The 13,024-nt window shown below is 31.8% G+C and overlaps 1 protein-coding gene across 1 annotated transcript in view; it reads right to left on the bottom strand.

The window, feature by feature from the left end:
- LOC134716719 (uncharacterized) overlaps nucleotides 1-13,024 on the bottom strand; it is a 41,935-nt gene that overhangs the window by 8,169 nt on the left and 20,742 nt on the right. Inside the window, exons 2-4 of the mRNA XM_063579723.1 lie at nucleotides 5,001-5,303; nucleotides 1,568-1,870; nucleotides 580-736 (exon numbers count right to left, since the gene is read on the bottom strand). Coding sequence (XP_063435793.1) covers nucleotides 580-736; nucleotides 1,568-1,870; nucleotides 5,001-5,303 — 763 coding nt within the window. The remainder of the gene's footprint in view (nucleotides 1-579; nucleotides 737-1,567; nucleotides 1,871-5,000; nucleotides 5,304-13,024) is intronic.

Below are 13,024 nucleotides of genomic sequence, written 5' to 3' on the forward strand. Positions count from 1 at the left end.
TGTAGTTTGTGATTAAAAAAAACCCAATAAAATATCCTGAGAAGATGTAAGTTCCATCCCCATAAAAACAAGTTACTATCAGATTTGTAAATATGCTTCAGAAGTCCATAAAACATTATTAAAGTGACATAATCTAAAGAAATAAAACTTTCTTTTTACATTTTTATACTTTGGTAATGACCATTACAAAGACCATAGATATGGCTTGCAAATAAAAATCTAGACTGTGAAGGGGAGATAATTCATGATTCACAAATTTCCTTGAAACATGACATAGCTTATATTTCATAATTTCTGTTATTTCCCCATATCAGTTTAAAAAAATCAATTAGTAAACAATATAAAAAAACCAAACATCAGTAATATTCAGATCAAATCTTAAATACATGTATATCTATCTGACTTTTCTTTGTCCGATGAAAGGATCTTTGAGAAATCATTCTGTATCAAGTTACCCACTAATAATTAATTCTCAAATTACAAGATTTTGCACAAGATTTGTAATAACTCATTAAAAAAGGACCAATCCCAAATCTTTGTAGTTGCATTTCACATTTTTAGTTACAAAATTAAGCATACCTCCATTTCCTGCCGGCAACAAAACCAATATATCTACAGATAACCTCAGCATCTCTTGTTGACCATCCCTTATTACATATGGTTCCTATTTTACCATCAACTTCAATGTTAACTCTGCCAAAATCAACTCCTCCATCACTTATACTGACATTGAAACCTGCAAACCAGAAGACAAAGAATTTAAGAGGCTGTCCAAGTAAATATCAGGCAAATCCTATGATATGGGTGGCACAAGATAATTTTTTTCCCACTGAATTTTCGGTTCCAATGCAATGTTTATATCATACAAAGGATATATATGTCAAATATATTTTTAAATCAACAGTGGATGGCTCTGAAAATGATTTTAAAGTTCACTAACAACAAAATTTTGTACAAAATGAAGAGTTATCTCCCCTTTCCAATGAATTTTCAATGCTTTCTATGTATTATTTTCTCTTTATTTGTTGCAGTTAATAAAAAAAATAAAAAATTTAACTTTGAGAAAGAATGAATTTGTATATATGAAATAGATGAAAATTATTTTAAGTACATTGTATCTAGGACTAATATATTTAAGTTTCAACATTAATCCCAGATTGTATATAACTTACTGAACAATTTTTTTTTAATCTTATTTACTCTTACATTTCAAATACGCATTTTAAATCAGAAAACTATCTCGGACTATTGTATTTACTTTGTTTAAAGTACTCCGATTCATCTTTGGCAGAATTAAATATAGTGCTTTACCAAAGGAACCATGTCAAGATATTTCTTTTCCTCCATTAATAATATAAAATAATGAACTGCCAGTATTAATACAAATTTTTTTTTTTATAAATTGAACAAAATTAAGAGTTGCAGAATAAAAATTTAATACTGAGTATTCAAAACAGTATATAGTTACAAAGTTCAAACCCAATGACCTTGGTGAGAAACACAGGAAATAACCAATAATTCATTTAGGATAAAAGTTAGAGTATTACAAGTTATGGTTAAAAATAACCTGATGTATTAAAACAAATGAGTCCAGCACTATATCCTGATTCACACAAATCTTCTGTTCTGATGCAGTCCTCTAAGTTTTGTTCTTGACCTGTGCAGTTTATTGAGTTAACAAGGAAAGGTAACTTATTTGACTTTGGGTATATTGTTGATAGTCCACCTCTATAACCAAGCTGATGACAGGCAACCTCAGCCTCCGTGTTTCCCCAGGATGAGGCACAAATTTGTCCTGTAGCTTGGAATTTATCTTCAAACCAATTTAATTGACCATATGATAAACTGTTGTTTAGACTCAGGATTGTTCCTAATAAAACAAAATACCCATCTGTAGTTAGTTTTAAATTTAAATCAAATTGCTCTGAAGAGTATAGAATGCTTTCATTTGAAATTTTGTAGATATGAAATATAGGTTGAATTATTATACATGTATCTAGGTAGGCAATGGTAGTACTTCATTTGCCACAGCGGCTTAGCCCGGCTTAGCCCGGTTGACGCTTCCGGTATAGGCTCAGTCGCTTCATTTGCTGTAAAATCAGCCGTCGGCGCATATAGGCTTACGCCGCTCTCGCCGGTGTACACTAACCGGCAAGCAATCAGCCGGTCATAAAAGTATGGAAGAAATTGCAATTTTAGATAAATTATCGGAATTTAAATGGTGAAAATTGATTTTTGTCAAACAGACTAGTATGATGCATGATACTGAATTAGTCCACTACGAAGATATTAAATTGCCATGCTATAGTTTATTTTCAAATTTATAAAATTATCTCGGAGAAACGTTTTTATGATGAATAAGGCCTTAGAAAAAAAGACTGCATCTTAAAATTATATATTTATTGTTAATAGGTTCATATTTTACATTCCCTAGCTTAGAAAGGAAAAAAGTATAAATTTGAACTTCTGTCGCCATCTTTAAATCAGCCGGTTCCACTCGTTTTATTTTCAGCCATATTTAACCCGGTCACGTGATAGGGCGAAGCGGGCATAGCCCGACCTAGAACAAATGAAGCAATATATAAATTTGAATCGGGAGTTATCTTCCTTTGTTCTTGGTTGAACATTTGTAGTTGAACAGGCTCATACCCAATCATGATGCCTGTGTTATTTCTCATTTTTGTACTTCAAAACACATTATATTGTAACTGGCTTGTTTCATATCTTTTCATAACATTTCTTCATAGAATGAATGACATTGACGGATAGGATCAAAAGAATGATCATCTCACTGCATCATTTTGTTTGCACCATCAAAGGTTGAGGAAAACTTTGGAAGATTTGTTAAGGCCTTTCAAAGCCGCCTTGAATCCGAAAATCAAAAAATATAAATCTATCAAATAACATTCCTTTCATTTTTGCATAACATAGTTGTTGCAGATATTAGCATGGATATTTTTGATTTTTTCTTGTGAAAATTATATATGGAAGGGGAAAATTTGTTATGGCCTTTCAAAACCACCTTGAATCCAGAAATCAAGAAATAGATATCTATCAAAAAATATTCCTTTCATTTTTGCAAGACATAGTTGTGTCAGATATAAGCATGGATATTTGTGATTTTTTCTTGTGTATATTAAATCTATTTTTTGTATGACTGCATATTTAATGTGAACTCCTTCAAAACTGCAAAAGTAGTTTTTTTTTGAGAGCTTGAAATTAATAATTAAATCTGAGCCTTAGCTTTTTATCAAAAAGTTATATTTGATTTTTTCAAAAGAATGTCTTATAGAAATGTCATGTGGATAAAGCATTCTTTGACAATGGTTGGGGCTCACATCTTACAAATATAAACATTTTGTATGAATATTGACAACACAGATAAAAATAATGAAAGACTCAACAATGTTCAAAACAAGAGTGCACACACTGAAATATCTAGACTTCTTTAATAAACATTGATATTATATAAAAAAAAAAGAAAATGTGGTATGATTGCCAATGAGACAACTGCATGTTCACAAGAAACCAAAATGACACAGACATTAACAACTATAGGTTATCGTACGGCCTTCAACAATGCGCAAAGCCCATACCGCATAATCAGCTAAACTAAACACATACCAATGAACCATGAAAATGAGTTCAAGATCAGATTAACCATACCAGAAAGGCATGTACAGCTTACTATTCTTCCATACAACAAATATAGTTGACCTATATTGCTTAAATATTAAGAAAAACAAAACAAAAACACAAAAAATTAACACCAAGCAATAAACGTGAAAATGAGGTCAAGGTCAAATAAAACCTGTAAGACTAACATGTACATCATAAAATATATCATACACCAAATATAGTTGACCTCTTGCATATTGTATTAGAAACAAGAATGTGTCCATAGTACATGGATGCCCCACTCGCACTATCATTTTACATGTTCACTGGACCGTGAAATTGGGGTCAATACTTTAATTTGGCATTAAAATTAGAAAGATCATATCATAGTTAACATGTGTACTAAGTTTCAAGTTGATTGGACTTCAACTTCATCAAAAACTACATTGAACAAAAAAAACTTTATACTGAGCTTCACACTATCTTTTTCTTTGTTCAGTGGACCATGAAATTGGGGTCAATACTATAATTTGACATTACTTTAAAATTAGAAAGATCATATCATAGGGAACATGTGTACTAAGTTTCAAATTGATTGGACTTCAACTTCATCAAAAAAACTACCTCGACCAAAAACTTTAACCTAAAGCGGGACGAACGAATGGACGAACGAACGGAGGCACAGACCAGAAAACATAATGCCCCTCTTCTATCTCCTCGTAGGTGGGGCATAAAAAAGACCAAAAACTCAAAACTAATATAGACTACTGAACCATTCAATTGATGTCAAGGTCAGATGACATCTGTCAGCTATACATGTGCACTTACAATTACTCCATACACCAAATATAGTAGAGCTATTGCATACAGTAGAAGACTAATAAAACAGACCAAAACACAAAAACTTAACTTTAACCATTGAACCAGGAAATTGAGGTTAAGGTCAAATGACACCTGACATGTACATCTTATAGTCCTTCCATACACCAAAATATACTAGACCTATTGCTTATAGTATCTGAGAAATGGACTTGAACACCAAAATTTAACCTTGTTTTACTGATCCCAGCATGTCAGAAATGAGGTTGTGGTGTAGTGACAACTGTCTGACGGGCATGAGGACCTTGCAAGGTACACACATACCAAATATAGTATTATTATTATTCATATTAAAAGAGAAATTAACATCCACTTTTTTCAAGTAGTCACTGACCATGAAAATGAGGTCAAGGACATTAGACATGTGACAGACGAAAACTTCGTAACATTAGGCATCTATATACAAAGTATGAAGCATCCAGGTCTTCCACCTTCTAAAATATACAGCTTAAAAACTTAAATTGGAAAATAATTACTATGTCTAAAGTTTATTTTTCACTTACCGTTCACAACAGAGTCGTAACAAGATACAGCTAAATATTCTCCTTTACAACTGACAGTCTCTATCAATGAACAGTTGCCAATCACTTCTCCTTCGTCACATTTAATATAACCATTGAAATAATCACCACTTACTTCTCCATAGGAACCAATTGGAAGAACCAAACCATCAGCATGTCCTAATTCGTGACATATAACCTTTGACTCTTTATTTTCCGATTGACCTTGACATAATATCACCCATGATCCATTGTGGTTCAATTGTACTACTCCTGTGTTGTTCGCTTGTATTAACTTAACAATTTCTACAAGTACAAAAGTATGCAAATTTCATTGATATTTTCCGTATTCAAAAATAATACGGATGGACTTATTTTATAATGAAAAGTCGCAGGCACTTGTCTTACGGAATTTAGAAATAAAATATAACACATATTAACTTAAAGGTAAACGTTTTTCAATATAAGTGTGAATTTTAGATCTAAAAAAAACAGGAAAATCAACTTGTATAAAATTTTATTTCAAGAGTTATTTTGAATACCTCTATTATAGACCTGTTTTTAAAAAAAAGTGCTCTTTAAAATTGTATTATTTTTATAATTTATCATACTGTTTCGTAGGGGACATTTGCTTCTAAACGCACATCATATTGCATTTTAAATTAATGTCTCCTATAGACATTCGAGTTTGTTTTACTTCATATATACTAGAAAGATCTCTTTTTTCTAAAGTTGGAGAACCATTTTTTTCGATACATATTATTAGACTGTACTTCAGATATGAAGGTACAACTCATGTTACGTAGTGGACATTTTAATGAGTTTTGTAGTTGACAAAACCGTTTCGTAGTGAACAAAAAGATTCGTAGTGAACATCAACCCTATGCTATGTTGCTAAAAACATACTGAAAATTACATGAAACTAGTCCTTGTTATTTGTTTTGCACGAATATAATTGAAAAAAAGAGTAAAACACGACTGCATGTTAGTGGTAGTGTTCACTACGAAACGTTTTTTCTCCCATACTTTGTTTCGTAGTGAACATATTCACATGTTTTATTTTTTTTCCACAATCCCTATATTGCAATAGTAACAAAAATAATTCTATTCATCAAAGCACGAAGTACACTGATATTTTTTTCATAATACTGATTTGACCCGTGTCGTAGTGGACATTTACAAAAATACTGTATCACTCAAGTCCATTTGATGTGCTCATTTTTTTTTTGCCAACAATTTAACTGTCGTTATAAGAGCATCATTTCTTTTATAAGACCCTAATGTTTATATTTCTTGCAAACATTGATTCTATAAAACTGTTTATTAGCAATGACTTCGTTTTGTAGTGGACATTTTGTCAGGAATGTCAGGGACACTACTTCTAAAATTAAAAATCCTTTGTCAAAAGCTGTTTATTAAAATATGTTGGCTCTTAACCTACTTTTGAATAATTAAAAAACTTATATTAAGTAAACATAACATTTAGTTCTACCTTTTTTTACAATATTTTAGAGTCTAAACGTTGAACGGGAGATCTAGGGACATGCCGTTTTTGTCATTTTGAATCATGCAGGAATCAATATCTTATGAATCCCTCTAAAAATAGTATGTTTCTTTGCTTTAAAAGGTTAAATCGAATTCAATGCACTGACTGCACACTCAAAATAATTGTACAGATCAAACACATTTTTTTAAGTGGCTGGGCCAAGCCTTCACGTTTTTATTGAAAAACGCCCATATAGGATTTTTTTTCATAGACAAGTGACTGTGTAAAAAGTGCCTAATTTAACACATATAGACAGGTATTTCTTTGTTTTTATTTCATTTCCATGAGTGACTATCGATTCTTTGGATTGAAGATAAATTTCCGTTTTGTGAATTATACTTGATTTTCGTGGTTATGAATTCACACAGGCCTACAGTAAATTTGTAATTTTGTTTCAGTTTAACTGACGGGGGAGGGGGCGGTAATAGGGGGTCAGTTAACATGTTGGCACCACCTCGATTTTGGCAAAAACAGTTAACAACAAATGTACTGTAAGGGACACTACTTCTAAAAATAAAAATCCTTTGTCAAAAGCTGTTTATTAAAATATGCTGGCTCTTAACCTACTTTTGAATAATTAAAAAACTTATATTAAGTAAACATAACATTTAGTTCTACCTTTTTTTACAATATTTTAGAGTCTGAACGTTGAACGGGAGATCTAGGGACATGTCGTTTTTGTCATTTTGAATCATGCAGGAATCAATATCTTATGAATCCCTCTAAAAATAGTAGGTTTCTTTACTTTAAAAGGTTAAATCTAATTCAAATTAAAATTTCAATGCACTGACTGCACACACAAAAATACTTGTACAGATCAAACACATTTTTTTTTAAAGTGGCTGGGCCAAGAATTCACGTTTTTATTGAAAAACGCCCAAATAGGATTTTTTTTCATAGACAAGTGACTGTGTAAGAAGTGCCTAATTTAACACATATAGACAGGTATTTCTTTGGTTTTATTTCATTTCCATGAGTGACTACCGATTCTTTGGATTGAAGATAAATTTCCGTTTTGTGAATTATACTTGATTTTCGTGGTTATGAATTCACACAGGCCTACAGTAAATTTGTAATTTTGTTTTAGTTTAACTGACGGGGGAGGGGGCGGTAATAGGGGGCCAGTTAACATGTTGGCACCACCTCGATTTTGGCAAAAACAGTTAACAACAAATGTACTGTAAGGGACACTACTTCTGAAATTAAAAATCCTTTGTCAAAAGCTGTTTCTCAAAATATGTTGGCTCTTAACCTACTTTTGAATAATTAAAAAACTTATATTAAGTAAACATAACATTTAGTTCTACCTATTTTTACAATATTTTAGAGTCTGAACGTTGAACGGGAGATCTAGGAACATGCCGTTTTTGTCATTTTGAATCATGCAGGAATCAATATCTTATGAATCCCTCTAAAAATAGTATGTTTCTTTGCTTTAAAAGGTTAAATCTAATTCAATGCACTGACTGCACACACAAAAATACTTGTACAGATCAAACACAACTTTTAAAGTGGCTGGGCCAAGAATTCACGTTTTTATTGAAAAACGCCCATGTAGGATTTTTTTCATAAACAAATGACTGTGTAAGAAGTGCCTAATTTAACACATATAGACAGGTATTTCTTTGTTTTTATTTCATTTCCATGAGTGACTACCGATTCTTTGGATTGAAGATAAATTTCCGTTTTGTGAATTATACTTGATTTTCGTGGTTATGAATTCACACAGGCCTACAGTAAATTTGTAATTTTGTTTCAGTTTAACTGACGGAGGAGGGGCGGTAATAGGGGGTCAGTTAACATGTTGGCACCACCTCGATTTTGGCAAAAAAAGTTAACAACAAATGTACAGTAAGGGACACTACTTCTAAAATTAAAAATCCTTTGTCAAAAGCTGTTTATTAAAATATGTTGGCTCTTAACCTACTTTTGAATAATTAAAAAACTTATATTAAGTAAACATAACATTTAGTTCTACCTTTTTTTTACAATATTTTAGAGTCTGAACGTTGAACGGGAGATCTAGGGACATGCCGTTTTTGTCATTTTCAATCATGCAGGAATCAATATCTTATGAATCCCTCTAAAAATAGTATGTTTCTTTGCTTTAAAAGGTTAAATCTAATTCAATGCACTGACTGCACACACAAAAATACTTGTACAGATCAAACACAACTTTTAAAGTGGCTGGGCCAAGAATTCACGTTTTTATTGAAAAACGCCCAAATAGGATTTTTTTTCATAGACAAGTGACTGTGTAAGAAGTGCCTAATTTAACACATATAGACAGGTATTTCTTTGGTTTTATTTCATTTCCATGAGTGACTACCGATTCTTTGGATTGAAGATAAATTTCCGTTTTGTGAATTATACTTGATTTTCGTGGTTATGAATTAACACAGGCCTACAGTAAATTTGTAATTTTGTTTTAGTTTAACTGACGGGGGAGGGGGCGGTAATAGGGGGCCAGTTAACATGTTGGCACCACCTCGATTTTGGCAAAAACAGTTAACAACAAATGTACTGTAAGGGACACTACTTCTGAAATTAAAAATCCTTTGTCAAAAGCTGTTTCTCAAAATATGTTGGCTCTTAACCTACTTTTGAATAATTAAAAAACTTATATTAAGTAAACATAACATTTAGTTCTACCTATTTTTACAATATTTTAGAGTCTGAACGTTGAACGGGAGATCTAGGAACATGCCGTTTTTGTCATTTTGAATCATGCAGGAATCAATATCTTATGAATCCCTCTAAAAATAGTATGTTTCTTTGCTTTAAAAGGTTAAATCTAATTCAATGCACTGACTGCACACACAAAAATACTTGTACAGATCAAACACAACTTTTAAAGTGGCTGGGCCAAGAATTCACGTTTTTATTGAAAAACGCCCATGTAGGATTTTTTTCATAAACAAATGACTGTGTAAGAAGTGCCTAATTTAACACATATAGACAGGTATTTCTTTGTTTTTATTTCATTTCCATGAGTGACTACCGATTCTTTGGATTGAAGATAAATTTCCGTTTTGTGAATTATACTTGATTTTCGTGGTTATGAATTCACACAGGCCTACAGTAAATTTGTAATTTTGTTTCAGTTTAACTGACGGAGGAGGGGCGGTAATAGGGGGTCAGTTAACATGTTGGCACCACCTCGATTTTGGCAAAAAAAGTTAACAACAAATGTACAGTAAGGGACACTACTTCTAAAATTAAAAATCCTTTGTCAAAAGCTGTTTATTAAAATATGTTGGCTCTTAACCTACTTTTGAATAATTAAAAAACTTATATTAAGTAAACATAACATTTAGTTCTACCTTTTTTTTACAATATTTTAGAGTCTGAACGTTGAACGGGAGATCTAGGGACATGCCGTTTTTGTCATTTTCAATCATGCAGGAATCAATATCTTATGAATCCCTCTAAAAATAGTATGTTTCTTTGCTTTAAAAGATTAAATCTAATTCAATACACTGACTGCACACACAAAAATACTTGTACAGATCAAACACATTTTTTAAAGTGGCTGGGCCAAGAATTCATGTTTTTATTGAAAAACGCCCATATAGGAATTTTTTTCATAGCTAAGTGACTGTGTAAGAAGTGCCTAATTTAACACATATAGACAGGTATTTCTTTGGTTTTATTTCATTTCCATGAGTGACTACCGATTCTTTGGATTGAAGATAAATTTCCGTTTTGTGAATTATACTTGATTTTCGTGGTTATGAATTAACACAGGCCTACAGTAAATTTGTAATTTTGTTTCAGTTTAACTGACGGGGGAGGGGCGGTAATAGGGGGTCAGTTAACATGTTGGCACCACCTCGATTTTGGCAAAAACACTTAACAACAAATGTAAAAATGCTGATAACAGTTAACGCAATGGGTTGAAAACAGTTAACATTTATCTCAGATAACAGTTATCATCACCTTGAAAAAGGTCAAAAAGAGGCACAAAAAGGTATTACCTCCTCCCCCTTCTTAACATTTTTAATTTGTGTCTTTTCACTTCCACCAACGAACTTTATAAAATAAAAACCAGGTAAATTATGATTAATCCGAACAAGTCAATGGTTTTTTTTTCAGATTAAGATTGAAACTGATATATATGTTACAGTGAATTTGTATAATCATTAGTAATTATATATAATCCCTGAAAATTACCATTAATTTTACATAATCACTGAACATTTGAATAATTATTCTACCAATTGTATGATTTCAGGGATTATGAATAATTTAATGGTCCTTGGTTTGATAACAAAAATTAATATAGGCATATTATATTTTTTTTCTTTATTATTGTTTCGAGAAAAAAATCAAAATTAATAATATCAACATTCCCGTTATTGCGATAGCTTTACATTTATTGTTTGTTTATTAAAAGCTAGCGTCAAATGAATATTCATGCTTTATTTGTAAATCCACAAAGCAAGTTATTTGTGATGCATGAGCAAATGGTGAAGAAGATTATGGAACATTTGTCTTGTATTTTTTGTTGTTCAAATGCACAAGAAATCCAAACTGTGAGAACATTATGCATCTAAATGTATAGAAAAAACAGGCAGAACTTAGGATTGACAAAAAGTACACAATTTTAGAGGAAGCTAGTATTTGGTTTAATATCCTCATAGCAATTCCACAGGGTAAAAAAAGGATAGGGAAACCCAAAAAATATAATGGCGATCGATAAAAAAAAGTCTGAAAAAGGAGTTCGCCTGTCCACAAACATGGCATCTTTCTTGCTCGAACCAGTTCAGGGTTGCAAATTCCCATTTTTTTTCTCTTTTTTTTTTTTTTGGGGGGGGGGGGGGTACCTTCCGATGTTTTTTTCTGAACACTTTATTTCTCTTTGGCGTGTCAGTAAAATCTGATTCGATATGTGCATGAAAAGGTTTTTCAAAGTGTAGATATTGTGGTAAAAACAGATGTGATTTATATTATTTTAATATATTGTGTTTCAGTGAAAAAACTATGGGAATTGGATTTTTGATCCTTCATTGAACTTTTTATGTCGTCCCTTAGCATGATACAGCTTTTTTTTATCCTGTCTGTTCACCATTGTTAGATCGAGCCAATGAAGGGGGGGGGCATTTCTTCCTGGTTCAGGAGGTAGGGCAGACGAATTTAAAATTTTCTGATTAAAATAAATGTTTTGATATAATTATTACATCACAAATAAAATTAATTATCCAGTGTAAAGGCCGGTTTTCCGATCTTACTAATTCATAAATCTTGATGTAGTTTAAACTATAAGAACTGGATAAACGAAAAATCATTTCAACACATACAATTTTTTCACATTGATATCAAAGGCACTTGTTTTGATTTTTTGTACAAGGGTGTATAGTTACAACCCCGTCTTCTCCCCCCAAAAATATAGAATAAACATAAAAAAATGTCTGTGATTGATATCCAAATACTATTAGAAATATTTGATTGGAAATTTTACTTTGTTGAATAAGCATCTCATCACCTAATCCAAGAAAAAGTCACTTAGGGTTGTGAACATTGACACTTGAAATGTTTTCCGTTAACAGTTTTAAAATGAATATCTGGCGATATATACTTGTCCAATCTTTAATGGTGTAAGCACAAAGCACAAATTAGAAGGAGTGCAGTTCTTTAGTTGGAAACAATTTTCAATTGTATTTCTAAACATCGTGTAGGGATAGGTATCATCACGAACACAATGAAAACAATCGGTAAAGGCCAAGTACAAAGTACCCTATTGTTTATATGACAACTGCATGTACAGTTTCAATAGATTCTATACGAGATAAAATGCAGGTATTATAATATTATGATTTTTGTAACACATCATTCCTTATTTATAAAGATTTAGAAATATCTACCTACTAAAGATTTGGATATCACACGACGCACAATTACATTGATTCACCAAATTACTGCTTGATATTTTTTATATTTTATGAGGGGGGGCAAGGGGGGTCCCCATAACAGCAAAACAGTGAATTGATTTGGTGAAAAACAGATAACAAGGAATTGAAAAGGGACAATAACAGATAACAGTAAATGAAATATGAAAATGAATCTGTCCAGGACCAATCCAGTAGATGACTCGTAGATCTTAGTATATAACTTGTGGTATGGATCTAGAACATTGTTATTTGTGTAAAAAAAACGTTTCGGCCGTTGAGGCAGTTCGACCTTGGTTGATTTTCCGTAATTTGTACAATAAGTTATATAAAAAGAAGATGTGGTATGATTGTCAATGAGACAACTATCCACAAAAGACCAAAATGACACAAACTTTAACAACTATAGGTAACCGTACAGCCTTCAACAATGCAAGCCAATACCGCATAGTCAGCTATAAAAGTCCCCGATAAGACAATGTAAAACAATTCAAACGAGAAAACTAACGGCTTTATTTATGTAAAAAAAAATGAACGAAAAACAAATATGTAACACATAAACAAACGGCAACCACTGAATTACAGGCTACTGA

The sequence above is a fragment of the Mytilus trossulus genome, chromosome 4 (genome assembly GCF_036588685.1).
Source record: "Mytilus trossulus isolate FHL-02 chromosome 4, PNRI_Mtr1.1.1.hap1, whole genome shotgun sequence".
NCBI classification, from domain to species: Eukaryota; Metazoa; Mollusca; class Bivalvia; order Mytilida; family Mytilidae; genus Mytilus; species Mytilus trossulus.